The sequence below is a fragment of the Haplochromis burtoni genome, unplaced genomic scaffold (genome assembly GCF_018398535.1).
Source record: "Haplochromis burtoni strain Fernald_Lab_line unplaced genomic scaffold, NCSU_Asbu1 Contig_228, whole genome shotgun sequence".
Classification (NCBI taxonomy): Eukaryota; Metazoa; Chordata; class Actinopteri; order Cichliformes; family Cichlidae; genus Haplochromis; species Haplochromis burtoni.
In genome coordinates, this window is record NW_024582589.1 from 1 (window position 1) to 23,670 (window position 23,670).

Genomic DNA, 23,670 nt, shown 5'->3' on the forward strand with positions numbered 1-23,670 from the left:
CTCTTCCCAGCGTAAAGCACACAGCTCGCGTGCAGAGTGAAGCGAAAAAAAGTGCTAGAGAGAGGTTGAGAGAAAGGGAAAAAAAAAACCATGTGACGGCTCGCGATAAGGAGCCGGCTCGCGTCGTTCACGTCAAAGAGGCGGCTCTAAGAGCCATTTCGTTCACGAACGACCCATCACTAGTGGAAATAAGTGTTTGCCTGTTTGTTTTTTGACTACAAGCGGACTCTGTGGATTATGTTCAACTGCACTAAGACACGCGTACGGCTAGACTACCAGCTAGTGCTTCCGCGGTAATACTTGTTATTCAACCCCAAGCTAGTAGGGGGAGCTCTAAAAACTTGCTGGTGCTACAATGTGCCTCAAGGTTCAACAACAGCACAACAGAAGTCACTCATGGTACAGCACTCTCTCTACAAAACAACAACTGTCAGTGACTCTGCACCACAGCGTAAACACAACATTCAAGATAACAGTTAAAAGTAACGTAACCATAAACAATAAAACAAGAACATCTAAACAGCAGCACATGTCCCAAGGCATGATGGGAGAGAACTAGCTGTTCCCCCAACACGCCACAGAAGAAATAAGTGATGAGAATGCTGTTATTTGCATTTACCAGCTCACCTATGTCAGACCTTTTGATAAACAAAATTCTAATGAAAGTGAGAACATGTACACTGTTACATCTTTCAGAAAATGTTTTGAAATTGTGGTGCACAGTTCAGAATAAATGTTTTTCAAAAACCATTGCTCTTTTTAGTAAATGTTTATTTCCAAAAGAAATTTCTAGAAGTTCAGAACAGTAAAATTCCCGCTTTTTAGAATGAATTAGAAGATAACTCTTACGTAGTTAAACTAAAATACTCTTTGAGAGTTAATATATAAACTCTTAACACCTAGTTAGCATTAGTAAGTGTTAAATTATCAACTCCAGACAGATTTGGTGTTTAACACTAAATCAGAGTTAACGTACCAACTCTCCAAAAAGAGTTAAATTAACACTCTCTGGTGTGGACCCATATAGACACTTTAATAGTGTTGAAATCAAATCCGACAGTGTTAATTTGGACATGCTGGATTTGCTGTGTCGGGCTGCACCTAAGCAAGAAAAATAAATAATGCAAAGCCCCTAAACAGAGCCCAGCAGTTATAGTACAGAAATGGTAGCAAACAGAATGGTTTCTCTTTAAAATGAGTAAGCATGCCAGCAATCTAAACTTCTGAAAGAAAATAAGAAACTCTTGCATAGTGCTTTATAAGACGGCTTCAGAGGTTTTGCATTGGAGTAAAATTATAACAAACTCTATGCTATCAGAAACTATGGATGTTTAAAAAAAACTAACTCACATGCAGAGCTATATGTTTTTCTTCTAAACAAATAGAAAGAAGGTTAAATAAAGTCCTGTTTGATTTTCTTAAAGACGTTGGTTTAAGGGCTTTGGACTAGGATTAGGATCATTGCTGATGATAAATTAGATCTCAGAAAGTTATTTTTCTTCTCTCCTGTGTCACTTTAAAAATCTTTTTTTGTTCATTGAATTAATGTCAAGATAAACTTATCCCCTGTAATCCCCACTCCTGCACCTCCCACCCCCTTGACACCACTGACTGTTTCTTTAGGCCAGCTCTCTGAATGCCTTCAGGGAGTGTTTTTGTCTCTTTTATTGCTGCTGGAGGTAATGATGAGAATGTCAGAAGTGAAGCTGAAGCGAAGTAGGTGGTTTGGGAACTAGACCCTTGAAATTACACCTGGAGTTGAAAGGAAGCTGACAGCAGCCTGCATATTCTGGCCAGCCTCAGATGACCAGGCAGAGATGCTGACACAGAGTCAAGGAAACTGGGCTCTGATGTTGTTGTTGTGTCTCACTAAAAGGGCCAGACACTGGTGCCTCCACGTGGCTCACCCTGTCAGAAAGCCGTGCTTAGCCTTGGGGATTGATAATGATGGCTGCTGAGCTCCATTCTTATCTGCTCACAATTATTATTTAGCGGCTGACATTTAAGGGGAATGAAGTAGATCATTATTTTTGCCAAACTCCAGCAGTGTCCTTGTTGTTGTCACACTCTTGTTTTGGTTTCTCTGACTTTTTGGTATCTTCTTCTTGTGCACTCTGCACAGCTTATGTGAATTTATCAGACAACTCCAAGGGCAATAGATGATGGAGGGATAACTGTAAATCCTTTCTTCAGACTTAGCTCACTTCTGAGAAAATTTGATCTGCTGCATTTGCAGCTTGGCTTAAGACTGTCCCATCGATTGAAGCCCAAAGTCTTCTGTTTATGCCAGACATCCAGGTCCCTGTGTTTAGATTGGATCAATGAGCAGAAAATTATTCAATCCAATGACTATTTGTGTAATTCCATTCTTTTTAAATGGGAATGCATACACACTAATGCATTAAAGAATTGTATCTTTTAAAATAGGTAGATGGTTCAATCTCTGGCTGCTCCAGTCTCCAGTTTGCATCCCTGAGACTGTGAATGTGTGTGAATGCTGAACAGAAAACACTCAGGTATAGAAAAAAGTGCTCATATGAACGGGTGAATGACACATGCTTTGAGTGCTTAAGTGGAAAAGCGTCTCTTTCTCTCCCCTTTGGCTTTCTTTCCTCTTGTCTTTGTGCAGATAATCATCACTCGTCTATCTAAAAATAGATGTAGTGACAGAGGTCTGTCAGCTAAACTTCATGGTAAATCTGTATTTCTGAGCCAAATCACAATCATGAAATTACGTGGGTTACAATTGCTCTAGGACAGTAACAGTGACAGACTAAACTATTTAAACAATACAGTATCCCCACTCAAAACCATCTATTTAAATCTGCATATTCACTGTGAACCTATTGTTTGTTTATTCTATTTTGTGCTATTGTTTTTATTGTTCTTCATTTTGTCATTGTTCTATTATGTGTTCTATTCTATTGTAAAGTGTCCTTGGGTGTCTTGAAAGGCGTTTTTAAATAAAATGTATTATTATTATAAATATGTTACAGATTTTACAAATGTATGAAATAGCTCTAATGTATACAAATATGATATATACAAATCACTCAATTATCATTATGGTAACGTATGATATAAATTATGATAGAGGGTAAATAGAAAACAATCTCCTGGATCTCTTTCAGTTCTTTTGTAAGGCACAAATGAAAAAGTTAAAAACTCTATTTAAACCACTGAAAGTTGAAGGCACACGTCAACCAGTATGAAATATGTAAATTATGTACTTCTCATTTTCCTGGAACGGGGAACAAAGGTGTGTGCTGTCTGTGGTGTGGCTGAAGCTGGGTGGGGCCTCTGCATCGGCAGCTATTTAACAGACGCTGACTCTGAGGAGCATCATAGTCAGTTATGGGTCAACCTGGGATTCTGAGTTGGACATGGGCGTTGTGCGCCTTTGTCAGCTGGGCGCATGTGGGCCAAGCAGGGCCTGGACCGTAAGTTTGCCTCTATGATCGATTCTTTTTTTATGTCCTGTGAAATTTGTAACTGGTGCACATGAATTCTGATTTGAGATTTTTTCTTTTTCACATCCATAGAGGTAACTGCTGTATATGTGTATTTCTGTGTCTGCAGGCAATATCTAGTGGCAGTTCCTGCAGTTCTTGAGTCTGGAGCTGAGACCAAATTCTGTGTCAGCGTTCTGGAGCTCACTGAGCCCGTGGTTGTGAATGTCACCCTGAAATCAACAGCGAAGAGCGCAACCCTAATGTCACTGCACACGTGCATTCAAGATGTTCATACCTGCATTGCTTTTTCGGTGAGCTTCCCAAAAGAAGCATTTTTTGGGAAAACCTTCCAAGCATTCGGTTTTATATATATATATATATATATATAGCCCGTTTGTTTTTGAAAGAATTTTTCTCTCTTTTGATCATCCACATGACTTTAATAGAAAAGCTGGAGAGCGAAATGTGTGAGGTCCAAGTTAGTTTCGAAACATGTGCCCACTTAGCAACTGGCTAAAACATATAGCCAAACAAATATCCTGTGCTTCCAGGTTCCTGTTGTGACAAATGAAGAGGTGATGGATTTTCAGGTGAAGGTTGAAGGAAGCGGGTTTCAGTCAGAAGAAGTCAGAAAAGTCCTGATCAGAGCCTACAAACCGCAGACATTCATCCAAACAGATAAACCCATCTATCTCCCCGGACAACAAGGTAAAAATGAGCAATCATGCTATCTGTCCCAACAATGCAGCATAAGCATGATATGGAAGTATAAGTAATGTATCTCCAAACATCAACAGTTTTAAACTCAGAGAAGCCATTAGAAGTTCATTAGTGGGAATATAATATAATTAATAATGAATATAACGAACTTTAGGGTTTGTGACACTGCTAGAGATCATTTTTCACGCAGTCTCTTTGGATGTGTCTTGAAGTGCGTTTCAGAGTTGTCACACTGGACTCTAAGCTGAGACCTGCTAGTACACTGGTGAGTGTTTAAACTTTGTTTGGTCCTATTTACGGACAGCTTATGCATTTGAATGAATGCAATGAAAATGAGTTACTTCCATGAATTTTGGATTACTTATCCAGTGAAGTCGTAAGAGGCGGTTTCTACCTCCCAGCTGTCATTATGTAGCTTACATAAATCTTCATCTGAATTCATCTGAAGCCGCTATCATTTTAAAGTGTGGAGCACTCACAAAAAAGCCTAATAACTGTAACACTGCAAGATGACATGAAACCATTGTGCTCTTTGAACCTTTTTCCCTTCCTTTGTTGCAGTATGACATCATCGAACTGGAGGTAAGAACACAGTAGTGCATTTAAAAATAAATAAACAATATGAACACACAAGTCATAGTACTATGTTTATTTTATTCATGTTTTTATTATTATTGTTGTTTTTAACAAATCATGGCATTAATTTAAAGAGTTTAATGTGTGAATACATATAATATATACGTATGATTAACACCTTTCAAAGTCAAATTGACAGAAGTAATAATTCTTTGACCCACGTATTTGGTTATTAATTATATTCTTTCATTTTGCATGTAACAGGATCCGAGCGGGAACAGGATCGGGCAGTGGCTCAAGACAAATTCAGATAACAAAATACTGCAGCTTTCATACTTCTTGAGTTCTGAGGCTCGTGAGGGAATATACAAAATCACTGTGACCATGGGTGAATCCAAAGTATATTACACTTTCACGGTGGAGAAGTATGGTAAGTTGGGCTGATTGTTACACTCTTCCCATTTGCAGTGAAGCTTAAACACTGACACGGACACTTTGTCCCCAGTTTTGCCCAAATTCGATGTAACTATAAAAGTGCCTGACGAAGTGAGTGTTGGAGATCAGAGCTTTAAGGCTCAAATATGTTCAAAGTAAGTAAAATGACAGATGTCTACTAGATTTTATTCTTATTTGTTTTATTTATGTATTTATTTTTAATTTTAACAGGTATACATTTAAGCAGCCGGTGCCAGGAAGGGTCACTGTAGGTGTGTGCCGACCTACTCTGGGACATTTTCACGGTTCAGAGTGGATCAGAGTTGCAGAGCACATTGATGAGAGTAATTCACATGATGACACAAATCCTGTGTGTCACTCAGAGACGAAGCAGGTACAGGTTCAGTTTCATCACCGCAGAAACAAAGTTCGCATAGAGGGTGTTTTCTTCTTTATTACAAATTTCTGCTCAAGTTTGTTTGTGCGATTAAAATAAATTAGGCAGGAATTATAACTGCTCCCTTATTCACAAACGTTTGATTTAGTTGAGTGATGTTTTAAAGGCACGAGGCCTTTCCTGGCGCAATCCCAAAGAGATTTATGTCTCCTCCTGGAAGCAAACCAGAAACATTTTTTGTTGGGAATGTGTAAACTCCTGCACTATGCATTCACTATATGCATAATTTATACAACCACTACAATGTTACCAAATGTAAACTTGGTGTGGAGTATCCCTGCAAAGCTACAACTCACTCTCAGACTACAAGTATCCGAGTATTTTGTGCCTTCTTCAGTATTTCCGTGTTTCAGAGGGAACTCTCTTAAATTGTCAGTCACATTTCAAATTAAAATGTTTTAATCTCTAAAATCCTTGTAAAAATATTAATAACATTTTTTGGTTTGACCTTTTTGAATTGTTTGACTTCACGGCAACAGCCCAAAGCAAAACTCAAACTCACTAAAGGAAAAGCAGCAAATTTCAAAGAGTCATTTGTCAAACTAGTCCTTGTAAGTGTGCACAGACCAGTAGTGTTTAGATATTATCAGTCATTACTTTAACGCAAAAGCAAAGAAGATAGTAGTAATAGTAAGTGTAAGGCCGACTAACTTAAGGCCCTTGTATTTAGGGCCTTCAGCACTAGGCTTGTTTTGTCTGAAGACTGTCTGATCCACTGCTTTAAATGTGCATATATGTGATGTTTGTGTCAGATCTGAATGATTTGCTTTGCTAAACTCTTGGAGCAAACTTGGATGACGGGTATCACCATGGCTGTCGTGCTGAGAAACTGCTAATATCAGCTTTTATTTTGTTTTCACAATATATTCTAGGCAGATAAGGAAGGCTGTACCACTTTTACCATCAACATGTCAAACTTCAACAAAGTTGATTCAACAGCACTGAACGATATCCTGGACATCACCGTTAAAATGGAAGAGGAGGGCACAGGCAAGACTATATTCATATTTAGTTTATTGTAACGACGCACTTTGGTGTATTGTAACAATATATCATATCTATTGCTTTTTTTTGTTCAGGTGTTTTGATATCACAAAAGCAAAGCATAATGATTTCATATGTCCTTGGAAGAGTGTCTTTTGTTGATACTCCCGACATTTATGAACCAGGAACAAATGTGCAAGGAAAAGTAAGTGTTTTTCTCAGTTATCATCATTTTGTAATACAGCTGAAATCCTGTGGATCCACACATCATCGTTTTCCTTTCAACAGGTCAAAGCTGTTTATCATAATGGTGAACCCATTCCTGACCGCATCGTGTACCTCTTTGAGGGAGACATTTCCCTGAGCTCAATACAAAATGTAAAAACTGACGAGAAAGGTGTTGCCGTGTTCTCACTTAGCACAAACGAATTAAAAGGGGACGTCCAACTCCATGTAAGTGAAAAGCTGCACTGGCATTTATAATATAAATATATATATATTGTATAATATAAAATAGCTGTGATTTCATGAACAGCTAAAACTTTCTGCCCAAATGTTCCCCTCCTTCGTTCATTTATGTTTTGTTCCACAACCAGGCAAGCCTGGCGCCGACTCTGGATTACGCTGGATATAGAACTGCTTTCTTTGAGGTTGGAACTCACACTTTGTCCATGGCCAAACCGTCTTCTCCTGATGATAAAACGGTTAGCTTCCTGGAGGTAAAGACGAAGGACAAACCTCTTCCGTGTGAGACAGAAGAAGCCATATCTATCTGGTACACGATCGTGGGAGAGGCCCCAGGCTCTGTGGATCTGATGTATCTGGTGAGAAAATACATAGTAGAAAGACGCATGTCAAAGGCCTTAATGTTATTCAATGACAGCGTGGAGTTTGAACGTTCTGTTACACCATGATAAGAACCTGTATGGTAACATTTTGGTATTATTTAGGTGTGATCATTTGTAAGCGCTTGACCAAGAAAGTCAAAGTCACACCATTGAAAAAAGTTTGTTTTTTAATGTGTAGGTGCTTTCATTAAAATTTAAGATGAATAGCTTTAACAGTCACGTTAGTTTACTCAATCAAGTCACATGAAAGAACCAAAGCAGAACAGCAAAAAGAAAGGAAGTGAATATTTGCTGCTGACTGTCTCCTTGTGTCATTTTCTCCAAAATTATCAAGGTCTTGTCCAGAGGAGTTATTTCTGTTCACGGACATCAAGAGCTTAAAGTTACATCTCAAACAGGTGTGCTAAACATGGCTTTGATCTTGACTTTCAAATTTTCCCAGTAAAGTAGCTTTTGATGCTCTGTGTTTCAGTGAATGAGGGCGAGGTGTCCTTGAAGTTGACTGTATCTCCTGAGATGACACCAGACATCCAGATTGTGGCTTATGCTGTCCTCCCCAGTGAGAATGTGATCGCTCACAGTGCTGAATTCTCCACTGAGAAGTGCTTCACTAACATGGTCAGTAAAGATTACTTAGTCGATGCTTTTACAAAATTATCAATATCAAGATAGCCAATAAGGCTAACCTGAAATAACATTTACTCGTAGGTGTACCAGCAAAAATTCTTTCATGTCATGGTTAAAGATTTCTGGAGCCATCACATGCAAATCAGACTTGACTGTAGTACGCCAGTTCATGCGCAAATATGTAATTTGGCCATAAATGTTTAAATAGTTAACTTTCCACAAGCAAGCAACACATTGAGTAAGCAGTGATTCAGGATTGTCCACAATAACGAATCTCCCAAAACTGTTTGGAGCATAATTGGTGTTTTCATGTTACCATGGTCACACGGGCCATGAAGAGACACTTTTCATATGGTTTTCTGTACCTATCCATCGGTCACCTGTCCAGCTCAATGTTCAAAGTATTCAAACAGAAAATTACAATGATGAAAAAAATCTATAAATAATTATCTTCTTTTCAACTTAAAATAGATTTTTTGAAATTGAAATGTTGCTAATTTTACTAAAACTAATTTTTAGTACTTTGCAAAGTGAGTAACCTCAACTCAGAAAGATTATTGTTATCATTTTATGCCAAATTGTAATGTTTCCATGTTCATTATTTTAGATTAGATTTTACAAAACATTACAAAACCTGAGGTCATTTCGAATTACAGGTGTTTATTTATACAGAATACAGTCAGATCCATTTGTATCACATGATTTTACTTGCCAAATATTTGTTCAAAGTTCACCTTTGTTCACCACCAGAGTTCACCTCACATATTAACATCTGGATGGTTTCATTTGGGTTTTGTGTGCATCAGGTGTCGGTACATTTTGTACCACCTTCAGCTGTCCCAGGAGATGAGACCAACTTCCAGGTGACGGCCCTGCCGCACTCTCTGTGTGGTGTGAGTGCCATCGACCAGAGTGTCCTCATCAAGGAGCCGGGGAAGACTCTGAATGCTGAAAAGGTAACAGCGTTTTTAACGACCACCAGGTCAGGTGGGATATTGGATGTTGAAGGCTCAATACCAAATGCACAGCCCCTCCTTTTCTCTTTTGAACAGCTGGCAAGAGTAAGAGTGTACAGTAGAAAGATCATACATAAATATTTTCTTTCAGATTTATGACTTGCTTCCTGTCAGGAAAGCAACCTATGTCCCATATGAGGTTCAAGATCCTATAGAGTGCATGGAAGTGAGACCAAAAAGATCAATTCTGCCGTTTCCTGAGAGTGGCAGAAATGATGCCCACACTGTTTTCCAGGTAATCTGCATACGTACCTGTAAGTCATATTTAGTAAAAAGCTTTTTGTTGTTTTTCCTGTAATGAACTATTTGTATGTGCTGGATTATGTAGAGTGTAGGACTGAAGATGGCAACCAACTTGGTTATTCAGTTGCCTTCATGCCTCAAGTACAAAGGAAGAGAATACTATCGAGGTGACTTTGAAGAGTGATGCTGATCATTTGAAAGAAAAATGAAGCAGTTATCTTTATGGTTGTTTCAATCTCTTTTTCTGCTTTCTTTGTAGACCAGTGCTTTTGGAAGGGTCCTTATCAAGTATACAAGTTGGACATATTAGAGAGAATACCAGATGCAGCTGCCTCTGGTGCTCCGGCACTTCCTCCTGACATTTCACCTATAAAAACAGTCCGTACTTTCTTCCCAGAGACTTGGATATGGGATCTGGTAGACGTTAGGTGAGCTTGTGTTGTAAACTGATTTGATAAACATTAAGTGCTTGAGAAAAGTCTTTGAGTGCATAATGAAACCAAAGATTCACCAGTTCTCCCATCAAGCTTTGGAGTATTTTTATGTGCATTTTGTTTTTTGATGATGAAGGAAGTTATAATTTAAGGAGTTTTTGCAACTTCAAAACAGGGAAGGTCCGTACTACAAGAAAAAGCTTTTGTGTTTCTGTGCATGGAGTGAAACTGTAGAACAGTCTGAATATGGAATTAAAGCGACGTCCAAACATAAAACTGTTCAAAAAGAGTTATAAAAATATGATCTTCTCAAACTATAAAGAAAAGGAAAATACTGAAATTAAGTGAATGTCTCTATTTAAAAAAAAAAAAAATCATGATGTGATATTATAGTGTATAGTATATCAGAAATCTGTTCACTATTGTTGTTACAGGTTATATCAGTAAGGAAGCAACTAAATATTAACTGATCATTTATGGAAAAGGGGTGGGATTAAATAAGTGTTTCCTTCTACCCTCTCGACATGTAACTGAATCAGAACGGTAGCAATATTGAAATGTGCTGACTTTTGTTTAGTATTTTTTTTCTCTCTTATTTTCTTTTCTAAATGTACCTGTATATTGTTTACCTGTTTGAAATAAATTAACAATCAGTGATTGGGATTTGGAATTGTAGCTTCAGTTAACCTCTCAAGCCTAACTGATCTCCTGCCTTTTGCCCCCATATCAGGGGACGTTGGGGCTTAAGAGGTTAAACGTTTGTGCTGCTATTGTTAGAAGTTCTTCAGCAAAAATGTGTCCAATACTGCATCATTTAAAACACACTGCAAAAACTGTATATTTTAGCCCCTGACAGAATGTTCTTGTGTGTTTGGGCTGATTCAGAGAATCGGGCACAGAGGAAATGACCCTCACCGTCCCAGACACCATCACCACCTGGGAGACAGAGGCTTTCTGCTTGTCTTCTGAGGGTTTTGGTTTGGCTCCTCGTGAAGATTTGAAAGTCTTCCAGCCCTTCTTCCTCGAGCTCACCATGCCCTACTCTATCATCCGGGGGGAGTTCTTTGAACTGAAGGCAACTGTCTTCAGCTACCTGACCAGCTGCATGATGGTAATCTGTGCTGCTACTTAAACTCTGACGAGCAGCAAAGAATCACAGAATTACTAAAGAAAAACTTCAGTATTTCTGAGATGAATGAAAATACTGAGCACATTTAAACCTCTTCCTCAAAAGAGTCTATATTTAAAATGTATTGTTTGCCCCTGGAACAGATCACTGTAACACCAGCATCTTCCTCACTTTACACCCTCACCTCCCTGTTTGGTGACCAAACCACATCTTGTTTGTGTGCCAGCAAGCGCAAGACCTTCAGCTGGAGCTTGACCCCATCGGCCTTAGGTGAGGGTCAAGCTTTGGAGCAAATGCTAGAGGGTCTCAGTGTGAAGGAGCCATGTGCCCCTTTTCCCACCACTTCTCCTTTGAATCATTAGACACTGAGATCCCTTGAATAACGAGGGTTTGATCGTTTGCAGGATTTTGAAAGTCATTTTCGCTGATGTGTTTTAGGGGTTGTGGAAGTGACTGTGTCTGCTGAGGCAGTGGCTTCAGTGGATTTATGTGGTTCTGGGGCCGTAACTGTTCCAGACAGAGGTCGCATCGACGTGGTGACAAAACCCCTCATAGTGAAGGTTGGTGCCATAAACACAAGATGTTAACGTGTTCACCACCTTAGTTTTTTTGAGGGGGGGAGTCAATCCATCTTGGTATAAATGTTAATGCTATATATTCACGTCCCTCAGCCAGAGGGAGTTGAGGTGACAAAGACCTTCAACTTGCTACTACTCCCAGAAGGTCAGCATGGTTTTCTAAGGCTATCGCCTAGTAGAGCAGTTTTCTTTTAATACCACTATTTCAATAAATGTTAACTTATTTCACTAAACTAATAGAAGAAATGACCACACTTGTACTCTTCCCCATGTAACATGGCTGTTTTTATCTGTGTGCAGGAAAAACTGTGAGGGAAGACGTTCTGGTCGAACTTCCGTACAATGTGATTGAAGATTCTGCCCGTGCTTTTATATCAGTCCTGGGTAAACCTACTACATGAAAAATTACATATGATATATAAATAATGTTTCAATTAATATTAAAAGACTATGCTGTGAGGCTGTTTTTTCCTACCTATTGCTCTATTAGAAGTTCATGAGTTGATTTTAAGCTTAGCAAGCATACTCAAAGTACCATCGGATTACAACAAAGTACTGCATTTGATGTATTTGGTATTTTTCTAGGTTGTTGGCATGTTTTCACTCATTTGAAATTAGATGATGGCTTAGTTACATGTTCAGCTTTAGTGAGTCTTTTTTCCATCAGGTGACATTCTCGGTCGGGCTCTGAAGAACCTCGACAGTCTGCTGCAGCTGCCAAGTGGATGTGGAGAGCAGAACATGGCTCTCCTCGCCCCCAACATCTTCATCCTCGAGTACCTGAAAGACACACAGCAGCTCACCTCAACCATCGAGGAAAAGGCTACCGGTTATCTAATCACTGGTGAGTGCAGCACTTCTCTAAAGCTAAAGCAAGGAAAGCAAAAGTCATGCCTAGGTTAGGACATTTCAAAGCCAGATCTACCAGCTGAGTTAAAGATACTTTAAGTAGAAAATGTTGAAATTAAAATCTTGAAGTTTTGTGAACCAAACTAAAAGCTAAAGATATTTTACAGAGACAATCAATTCAATTCAATTCAATTTTATTTATATAGCACCAAATCACAAAATAAGTCGCCTCAAGGCGCTTCATAGATACAGAGAAAAACCCAACAATCATATGACCCCCTATGAGCAAGCACTTTGGCAACAGTGGGAAGGAAAAACTCCCTTTTAACAGGAAGAAACCTCCGGCAGAACCAGGCTCAGGGAGGGGCGGGGCCATCTGCTGTGATTGGTTGGGGTGAGAGAAGGAAGACAGGATAAAGACATGCTGTGGAAGAGAGACAGAGGTTAATAACAGATATGATTCAATGCAGAGAGGTCTATTAACACATAGTGAGTGAGAAAGGTGACTGGAAAGGAAAAACCCAGTGCATCATGGGAATCCCCGGCAGCCTACATCTATTGCAGCATAACTAAGGGAGGATTCAGGGTCACCTGGTCCAGCCCTAACTATATGCTTTAGCAAAAAGGAAAGTTTGAAGTCTAATCTTAAAAGTAGAGATAGTGTCTGTCTCCTGAATCCAAACTGGAAACTGGTTCCACAGAAGAGGGGCCTGAAAACTGAAGGCTCTGAAGGATTTTCTATATACAAATCACACACATGCTCATAACTAGATGAAGAGGAACACATATACACAAAGTAGAAAAAGGCAAATGAATTACATTTCTTATTTTATTTTAAAATGTATATTAATAAAATATGAGCAGAATTTTGAGCAATTTGGACATTTCATAGGTTTTATGTTAAAATAGCGAACCAAAACACCTTTTTAATGTTGTGAGAAAAACACTAGCTCTTATCATTATGCATGATGCTGCAGTTCTACTTATGCTGTAAAGCAAACAGCCAATAAAGCTTGTTCTAATGACAAACACATCAGCTAAAATGAAGGAGAACTTCATTGCTTTAAGCCAGTGCTTGCCAGGTGAAAACTACTGTGTGTATATGAAATTGAATCTGTTCAAAATTAAAAGCCAACTCTAAATTGCAACACAAAACAAACAACAAACAAAAACCACACACACACAAACATTGGTAAGTAGATAACAACTAATGCCAGCCATACAATCAATCAAAAATTCCCCTTGAGTTGGGGAACAGGCTGACAAAAAACAAGCATGTTCTCAGAGAAACATCATCATCATCATTTAAATCTATTATCTCAGGTTAAAATGAACTGTGTCTATTTACTGTTAAGTATGTTCATACATAAGTTTCTGGTAAGAAACTCAACTGTCAAATTTATTCAGATAGAATCGATACATACAGACTTTTATCTTTTTTTTCCTCAAGCCGCACTCCGAAATATTCTTTTAGGAGCCATTGTGCAACATCAAGATGTGTCTGGTGCTAATACGCTTGTTCAACATTGTGTGAACTCCTCTGTAACAGATCCTCATTTATATGTAAAAGTACCACAACCACAGTGTGCAGAGCACAGAAAGCCATGCAGCTTTCAGCTTATGATGACGTATCCTCAGTGTAGTGCTTCAGACATGTTTGCTAGTCTCTCCCTGTCCTATTTTACACCATGGAGCGCTACTCTGCGATATATTTACTCTGAATGGGAACCTGGATTCAAGAAATACGTGCTTAAAGTTCTGGTTTTGAGTACATGTAGCGTCATCTTGTGACAGTACAGTGGTTGGTTGCAGCTTGCATTGGTTTATGTTAGCTAATTAATCTCAGAACTGACGACTCACTGGGGAAAAAAAGAGACTAAAACTAAAAAATTGGTCACTTTTGTACTGCCGCTGACTGCATTCAGTAGTTTTATGTTAGAAACCAATGTACCATTCACTTTCATTCGGTTTTTTTAAGCAGTAAGTTGTTCTTTATTGATAGCTAGCGATATTGAAATGGGAGAATTCACCTACTTGCTGTCAGGGTTTGTAGATCACTTGTGCACTGGTGGTTCACCAGACTAACGAGATGGAGTCTGATGTTGTTCACTCTGCACAGACCAGCGCAATCAGCCATGCTTTTTTCTCAAGCCCATCCAAACAGCTTACAACCTGATATCTGTTAGCATGTCTGCAGGGAAATCTCCATGTTACACCCTCCTTCACTTACATTTGGGCTTTGCTTTTCCTCACTTCTAGTATGAAGTAATCACTCAGTGAGATAAGAATTTCTAAACCAAAATAAGAAAATAAGTTTTCCAAAGAGTGTGGTATCTCTTTCTCAGAGGCTCATGTTTTTGTTTTTCTGTCACATACATCAGTTTTCTTTTCTTTTACAGGCTACCAAAATCAGCTGACATACAAGCATACTGATGGTTCTTACAGTGCATTTGGAACAGGGGAGGGAAGCACATGGTGAGAACATCACTCGTTATTCACACAGTTATATGGTGTCCCACATTTAAGACACAAGAGAAATTGCTGTGAGGTTGTTGCCTCTTCATGAAATGTGATTCATCCTGTTATCATTCTCACTCGCATTTCCAAAAATATTTAAATTACATTTAAACGGTAATAAAACTGTAGTTTTTTGTGTGTTTTTACTTGTTTTCAGGCTGACTGCTTTTGTGGTGAAATGTTTTGCACGAGCTGAGAAATTCATTCACATCGATCCCAGAAACATTGAAGAGTCTAACACATGGCTGGAAAATCAACAACGAGAAAATGGCTGTTTTAAAATGTCAGGGAGACTCATTCACATTGGCATGAAGGTACACTTGTATAGCATGAAACTGCCTGTCAGAACTTAGAAAACTGTTACTCATAGAATAATCCATAAATAATACCAGCCTAGATCACATTACAATATGTAAACAACGACTGGATCTGGAGGTAGAAGTTACATTTATTAGCAGTGGCGGTCCTAGCCTGTTTGGCGCCCTGGGCGAACACTCCCTCTGGCACCCCCCCCCCCCCCCCCCCCCCCACCCACACACACACACACACACACACACACACATGAAGAGAGAGAGAGTATGCATTGTATGCAAACAGCTACCAAACAGCCATCATAATTCGTCACACAATGAGAACAGGACAAATCAACACCTGACAATGACTAATTAATATTAAAACCTGTAACATGATGTATTGTTTGGAGTTTAGTCTGTTACTGTTGCTATTTTTACCATTTCTTCTTGGAGGAACTGTAACGCACATAATTTCCTCAGGGATTAATAAAGTATTCTGACTGATTGGTTCAGGATGAGCTGCCATTATCCAATCACACATCTGCTTACCTGCATCTTTTGCTCGTTTCTGCTTGTTTTTTCTTTTTTTTTCTAAACTGAGCACCTGATGGCTTTGAATTTTTCTTGTCCATCTTCCATTGGTTTTAATTTTGCACTCCAGTATGAACACAACTCCTCGAGGACTCGAGGATCACCACAACATAACCTAACAGACCTACACCTTAGTTCACAGATTCACTTTGTCTAAGGTGTATTTCTGGGATTTCACACAACCCAGGATTCAGATCATGAATCCATAATGGGCTTGGATTTACAACATTATGAATGAAATGTGCTCTATCTGGAAGCAGCTGGCCCCTCCCCTTTCGACGGCTTGTGTGAGACTTTAAATCATCAAATTATAAATTTTAAATTGTTATTGATCCTTTACCCCGAGTCCTAAAGTGTATATTTATTTTCTTACTCTTCTTATATTTATTGTTTGTTTACTTGCACTGCTGTAACTGCAGCCTCGTCGTCTCGTCTCTCTATATGCTGGACTGTCTGTAGCGGAGATGACAATAAAGTTTACTTTGACTTCAGCAGCGAGCAGGCGCACCGAGGGCTCTCGCTTTTTTTTTTTTTGAATATAGAATTTCGAAAAAACATCGGTGCAAATTATAAGTCTGTATCATGATGTCTGGTGTTTTCGTGTTTGTTGGTTTGTTTTTATTTTGTTTTATTTTGCGAGTTGGTTATTAGATGCCCCTCCAGCCGGTCAGAGACTCCCCCGCAGCCCCGCCCTCTCCTCTCTGAGCCACAAGCAGCAGGCGCACCTCGCGAACGGAGGGCGCCCTTACTCCCAGCAAATGGGCGATAGGAAACCGATCGGTGCCTATGCTATTCCCAGTATGCGCTGGTTGACGTCGGGGCAGCATGAGTACGAGCATTTTCTTCTTTTTTTTTCCCGATGCCCGTGATGCCGCCCCCAACCACGATGCCGCCCTGGGCAACCGCCCGTGTCGCCCATATCTAAAACCTCTACTGTTTATTAGAATATGTAGGACACATTTTTGAAACAGGACACTCACACCGTCTACAATATGCGCAGGTTAGAAATTCACATCCCTGCACGTTGAAGGCACATTGCTGATAAAGTTTCTTTGATGGTTTTCTATCCACAGGGTGGCGTGTCGGACGAAGTCACTCTCACTGCGTACATCACTGCGACGTTTCTGGAGAATAAGAAATATGCAAAAGTAAGTAGATACCCCTGTGGCTGAAAGAATTCACATGTGTGTGCTCTTCCTTTGGAGATGATGACGTATCCTGCTGAACTGAAAAGCTCACTAGGTCACGCCACGGGTTTATAATGCTGACATGTGTGGACAGAGAGCCGCGGCGTGTTTGCCTTTGTCTTTTGGGGGCTTTTCCCCCGTTTGACTTTAGTCTTTTGATGTGTAATTTGAATTTATTTTTCTATTCATTTGTGGTTATTATTTTATAGCAGTATGACAGAAGAAGTTTTAAGGGGTTCACAACAGAAAGTATAAGATCAAGGCCAATTGCAACGTAACTAAGGGCTCACCTGATCCAGCCTCAACTATCAGCTTTATTTAAAAACAAATCTCATAACAAAAACATTTTCATTCTTCACTGTGATAATTAAAAAGTCTTTCACTCACTGACTGCTATTATGCACATAAAAGACATCAATATCTGTTCTGTTTTGCTGCAGGGAGATAAGACCATGTTCACTGACATACTGCTGACATGTAACTCTGAAACTTGTTCCTGTTGTTTTGATCAGTATACTGAATTTTGTTCTGACACATTAATTGTGAAAATTGTTAAAGAACTCTGTGGTGAAGAAGAGCCTGGCTTGCCTCAAAGACTCCATGAATGACCTCAGCAACACCTACACTACAGCTCTGCTGGCGTACGTCTTCACCCTGGCAGGAGACGTGGAGACCCGCGCTCACCTTCTAGAGTACCTCGACAAGGTTGCAGTAAAGCAAGGTGAAGGTGCCTCATGCAGGAACCCATCAATCCCTCGTCATCAGAAATGCAGCTTACGTCATGTCTCTGTGTCTGTTTGTGTGCGGCTCTCAGGCAGTTTTATCTACTGGACTCAGAAATCAACAGAAACGTCCGCCTCCCTGTCAGTGGAGATCAGCTCCTACGTGCTGTTGGCCCAAATCAGTGCTTCCCCGACCAGTGAAGAACTGGCTTATGCCTTCAGCATCGTGAGGTGGCTGACTGAGCAGCAGAACTATTATGGAGGCTTCTCCTCAACACAGGTAGTGAACTCCCATAGAGTGTATATAAAAGCCTCAGTTAGGTCAGCCATTGACCCATGATTGCAACAATGTTCAGTCCAGTGTTTACTGTGTGTGAGTGAGAGAATGTTCGTATTAATATGAATATACCGTATTCAAAGTAGTTTCTGTTTTGTATTTGCATCTTATATAGGACACAGTGGTGGCTCTTCAGGCTCTGGCATTCTACTCCACTGAGGTGTTCGGTTTTAAGGGCTCAAGCAAAGAGGGCTCAGAAAAAGGAGGCTCAAGCACAGGTGGCTCAAGCAAAGTGGCAGTTGCTACTCCTGGTGGCCAGGTTACGTTCCACGTCAACCGAAACAACAGACTGCTCTACCAGGAGGAGATAATAGTGGAGAACATAGCAGGGAAGTACATCGTGGAGATGAAAGGCAGCACAAGTGTTTCTGTGCAGGTCAGTGCCCATATCAACCTGGTTGTTCCAAATAAAGATGAAGTCACTGTTCACTTGTCATTTAAATTAAATAAATAAATGTTAGCGTAGTCAAAACTGTAGCCAATGGCAATTTTTTTTCTTTTAAGCCAAGTTTACTCTGTGTTACTGTAATGATTCTCATATAGCGCTTTTCTACTAGTACCCAAAGCATTGTATACAACATGCCACATTCACACCTATTCTCAAAAGCACTGTCTCTAAACTGAGTGCGCTTCTAACGCCATTCACACCCATTCACACTCCGATGGATGCATCGGAGAGCAACTTGGGGTTAGTATCTTGCCCAAGGATATTTGACATGCAGACTGCAGGAGCCAGGGATTGAACCACCAACCTTCCGATCAGTAGGTGACCTGTACCTCCTGTGCAGGAGCCACCTAATCTATGCTACATACTACATCTGTTTCTTCTAACATATTTTATAGGACAATAGAGCAGAAATCCTAATATAAAATCTTTCTTGGTTAACTTTGTTTCAGATTGCTGTTCGGTACAACATCCCACATCCTTATGGTTCCTCAACTCTGAGCGTGGAGGTTAACGTGCAGTATAACCACAACAGTCAGTCTTCCCGACCCAAACTCACTCTGCTGATAAAGTCCCAGTAAGTACTCAGTAAGCACATTACTGCTACAGTAGAGGAATGTAAGGCCCTGCTGGATGTGCATCTGAGAAATGTAGTAGTTTCTACTCCAAACCGCAACAACAACCTTCCTTTCCAATCACAAACATAGTGATTGGTCTGGAGGGCGAGGCTAGTCTCAGTTATGCTAACCGATCACACAGCAGGCTGCAGATACTGTAAAATTGATGGACATTAAAGTGCAAGTGTAACTGACTGCTGTGGCGTAGTTGTTGGAAACCTATCCAGGAAGTAGGGTTAGGTATTGTTTTAGCAGCATGCTAAATCAGCAGATAGCCTATGCTTAGCACCAGTCAGTAACATGAGTGATTCTTTGCAGATACACTGGAACGCAGAGCACTACAAACATGGTGATCCTGGATATCAAATTGCTCTCTGGACACGTCCCAGACCCGGAGTCTTATGACAAGGTCAGTTATGACATTTTACTCACAGGAATTTTGTAAGAATTCCCACAGTGAGAGTGAAGATAACTGAACTAAACATTGTCTTTTCACAGCTCAAAGGTGCCCAGCTGGTGGATCGTGTTGAACAAAGGGAAGATCATGTTGTGGTGTACTTACGAGAGGTGAGAGGACATCACAGTGAGAAATACCAGATGATGATCTTTGTACTTGTTAACGAGTGCATTGTGTCTTTTCCTGTGCAGTTAGTGAAGGACACACCTGTAGAACACAGCTTGGAACTTATAGAGGAGTTCCCAGTGGACAACCTGAAGCCTGCTGTGGTCCTGCTCTATGACTATTATGAGCCAAGTAAAACTCGAGCACAGCACACCAACACATGTTGCTCCTTAGTGGAGCTGTACAACGAGAGTCACCCTCAGTCTTTTTACAGGCTCTTTTTTTCTCTCAGGTAACCGGGCTGAAGATGAATACCTCTATCCACACTGAGAAGGTCAGCTGTCTGAGAGGGAATTCCTCTACCCGTGAGGTAATACTTTAGAACTACAAACAGGAACACCTACAGGAAGCCTTTTTTTTTTTTTGCCTGTCCAACAAATGTGCACCAATTTGACAATAACCTGATATTTTAATACAGTTTTTCAGGTAAATGAAAAAGCAACAAATAATTACTGTAGCTTCACTAAATTATTGCTTCTTTTGCAGCTGGAAGAGAGAAACCCTGACGTCATCATCAATTTCAGAATAATTTCACATCCTTTCGCTTTTACCATATTTTTTTGTGTTTATACAAATAGCATATTGTTGGTATTGTGCCACACTTAACATACAGCTGTGTATGTATTGCACATATTCAGCATGAAATGAATGCATGATGGAAATATAATAAATTGATCTGAATTCTGCTCTTAAAAGTGGTCTCTGTTCTTCCATGTTTTCATCAGCTGTGACAGCTTCACATCATGTATTTAATCCATACGCCAATAAACTCAATGGTGCAAGTTGGTGGATTGGGGAAAGTACAAATGCAGATATATTTTTCATCAAGAGGAATAAGGTGCTAACTTTTTTTATGTTGCAGTCAACTTGCAGTGTTTGTACAAACATGCTGCTAACCTGTACCATTATGGACTGATTCTTACACAGCGCTTTTCTACTCTCCTGGAATACTCAAAGCACTATCCAACACACCCATGCAGACTGGGTGAGCCAGGAATTGAACCATAAACCTTCCAATCAGCAGATGATCTGCTCTACCTCCTGAGCTACAGCCACCTAGTTTTTCACTTCTGTACAGGGTTTTCATACCTGCAACTTTGGTATCAGGTGCCTTTTATGCCTATGCCCAGTGGATCCACGCGGTTTGACATAACACTATAAACATTAAAACAATGAGTACGTCTGCAGTGGATTTCCTTTTTTAGTTTGTTGTCAAATGTAAAACCAATACAAAAGATTTCACAAAACTAAACACAAATCAGGAGACTCAACTCTGCAAACCTCCAGCTTCCAAGTCAAAACCAAATCCCTATCTTCAAATCGTTCAGTCTTTGCGATGTTACACCTCAAAATTCAATTTTATTTATATAGCGCCAAATCAACAAACATCGCCTCAAGGCACTTTATATTGTACAGTAGATACAGAGAAAAACCCAACAATCATATGACCCCCTATGAGCAAGCACTTTGGCAACAGTGGGAAGGAAAAACTCCCTTTTAACAGGAAGAAACCTCCGGCAGAACCAGGCTCAGGGAGGGGCGGGGCCATCTGCTGTGATTGGTTGGGGTGAGAGAAGGAAGACAGGATAAAGACATGCTGTGGAAGAGAGACAGAGGTTAATAACAGATATGATTCAATGCAGAGAGGTCTATTAACACATAGTGAGTGAGAAAGGTGACTGGAAAGGAAAAACTCAATGCATCATGGGAATCCCCCAGCAGCCTACGTCTATTGCAGCATACCTAAGGGAGGATTCAGGGTCACCTGGTCCAGCCCTAACTATATGCTTTAGCAAAAAGGAAAGTTTGAAGCCTAATCTTGAAAGTAGAGATTTTTTTTTTTTTTTACATTTATTTATTGGTATTAACCAGTTTTACATGGTGCACCGTGAACATAAAAAAATACCACAACAACAACATAGTAATAGAAACAAAAACAAAGAAAACCATAACAGAAGGGAAGAGCAGATATACAAATCAAGTTAGAGTTTCAGGCCGTTAAGTCCACAGTGTGCACGCTGCAGTTCTCCAGAAAGTTGTAGAATTTTGCCCATAGAGCCCCAAACAGTTTATTTCTTAATGCATAAGTTATTTTCTCCATAGATAGTATAGATGACAGTCCATTAAGCCACTGAGATAGTCCACATATTTTTTGATTTTTCCAGCACATAGCAACACAGCGCTTGGCTTCCAAAAGTCCAGTCGTTAACAGAGCTCTGTTGTTTGCAGCAGGTACAAAATTATTTGGGTATATATTTAAAATACATATTTTAGGATGAAGTGGAATCACGTCACCAGTGATTTGACTTAACAGATTTATTACCTTTTCCCAAAAGATTTTCACATGTGGACACTCCCATATACAGTGAAATAAAGTGCCCCTGTCCACTCCACACTTAATACAGGAGTCTGGGATGTTTGAGTTAAAATGATGCTTTTTTGACGGAGTCTTGTTAACCATTTATATTGAAGTAGTTTAGATTGCACATTAAATGTCTGACTCTGGGCCAAGGAGCATGATTTATACCACTCATCATCAGATATATCCATTTGCAAATCCTTCCTCCAAGCCTCTAAAATAGACTGTGTTGATTCTTTGGAATTTTCCATAAATAATTTATACAATGCAGAAACTCGGCCTCTCCCATTTAGATGCTTTATAACTGTGCTCTCTAGAGAGGAGTAGGTGGGGATTTCTAAGCTGTCACCTTGTGTGGTTAGGATAAAATTTCTTAATTGAAGAAATTTAAAAAAAATGTTTGACAGGAATAGAAAAAGTACTTCTAAGTTGTTCAAAAGACATAAAAGTATTATTCCTAAATTTATCAGACACTTTTCTTATACCTTGATCGAACCAAAATTTAAAACCTGCATCCGCCCCACCAGGAAGAAAGCTGTTATTTCCAAATATCAGAGTAAACCGAGACAGTTGTAACATTTCTCCCAAGTAGTTATGTGTTTCAAACCAGATCATTATAGTGTTTTTTTAAAAAGGGGTTCTTAGTTTGCATATTTAGTGTCTTCCTGTCAGCTGAGTAAAGATATAAGTTAGGGGGAATTTTGATTTCTATAGACTCCATAGAAACCCACACTGGAGTTTGCTCATTAACAAAATAAAACATTGCCGCTCTGATTTGAGCAGCCCAGAAGTACTGTGGAGGTAAGCATCAACGACACAGAGCTCTCAGTTCTCACTCCTTCTTTATTCGTCTCCAACATCAACTGCGCATATCGCGCCACAAAACACAGGAACACACTTCCTATACACTGGGTGTGAGTGGAGCCCTCTAGTGGTCCACCACACATGCGCCCCCCCCCCGAACACCCAGCAGAACTAGTCCAGGACCCGGGGTTTAAGCAAACGGCCGGAATGGCTGAACTGGGGGGTGGGGAACTGACAGAGGGCAACCCAGCCCGGGAGCGAGGCTGGCACTGGCGGTCAGAAAAAGCTGCAGACGACTCGGACTCCGTTGATTTTGGGTCGCTCCTGGGGGAAAAAACAGAATCCATCAGCCCGGTGGGGCAGGTGGGCGGCCACGGCGAGGGGCCTGGGCCGGGACCACCTGATCCTCTTGCATAACATGTGCAGGCTTAAGTCTGTCAACAGAGACAACTTCCTGCCGACCGCCAAAGTCCAAAATGAAATGTTTGTTGCCTGGTTTAAGAACCCTGTATGGTCAGTCATATGGTGGACGCAGCGGAGTCCTATGGGCATCGTGCCTGATGAAAACGAAACGAGCAGAGTCCAACGAACTCGGAACAAAAGTGTCAGGCAGGCAGTGGTGCACAGGACCAGGAACAGGAAATGAGTTTCTTGGGGGCGAAAAGGCAACAAAGAGGTATCGAAACATGGGGGAGGACTCTCAGGTAAGAATTCCCCAGGGACCCGGAGAGGCTGGCCGAGGACCAGTTCAGCCGGGGAAACCCCGAGGTCTTCTTTAACCGCGCTACGCAATCCCAGCAAAACCCACGGAAGACGGTCGACCCAGTC

General features: G+C 40.3%; 1 protein-coding gene across 1 annotated transcript; it reads left to right on the plus strand.

The window, feature by feature from the left end:
* The first annotated feature begins 3,354 nt into the window (after positions 1 to 3,354).
* Positions 3,355 to 20,388, plus strand: LOC102299418 (alpha-2-macroglobulin-like protein 1). The gene is made up of 36 exons (XM_005937389.3): positions 3,355 to 3,440; positions 3,580 to 3,763; positions 4,004 to 4,160; positions 4,385 to 4,437; positions 4,734 to 4,754; positions 5,013 to 5,178; positions 5,254 to 5,338; positions 5,415 to 5,577; positions 6,513 to 6,630; positions 6,720 to 6,829; positions 6,913 to 7,077; positions 7,221 to 7,448; positions 7,807 to 7,870; positions 7,945 to 8,090; positions 8,906 to 9,055; positions 9,207 to 9,350; positions 9,444 to 9,525; positions 9,618 to 9,786; positions 10,678 to 10,903; positions 11,065 to 11,191; positions 11,360 to 11,481; positions 11,593 to 11,644; positions 11,800 to 11,883; positions 12,167 to 12,343; positions 14,748 to 14,823; positions 15,023 to 15,179; positions 16,823 to 16,897; positions 17,495 to 17,657; positions 17,751 to 17,938; positions 18,111 to 18,371; positions 18,893 to 19,017; positions 19,376 to 19,466; positions 19,556 to 19,624; positions 19,706 to 19,811; positions 19,912 to 19,989; positions 20,166 to 20,388. The coding sequence occupies exons 1-35, from the start codon at positions 3,355 to 3,357 to the stop codon at positions 19,947 to 19,949; spliced, it is 4,428 nt and encodes a 1,475-aa protein (XP_005937451.1). The 3' UTR covers positions 19,950 to 19,989; positions 20,166 to 20,388.
* Positions 20,389 to 23,670: the final 3,282 nt, after the last annotated feature.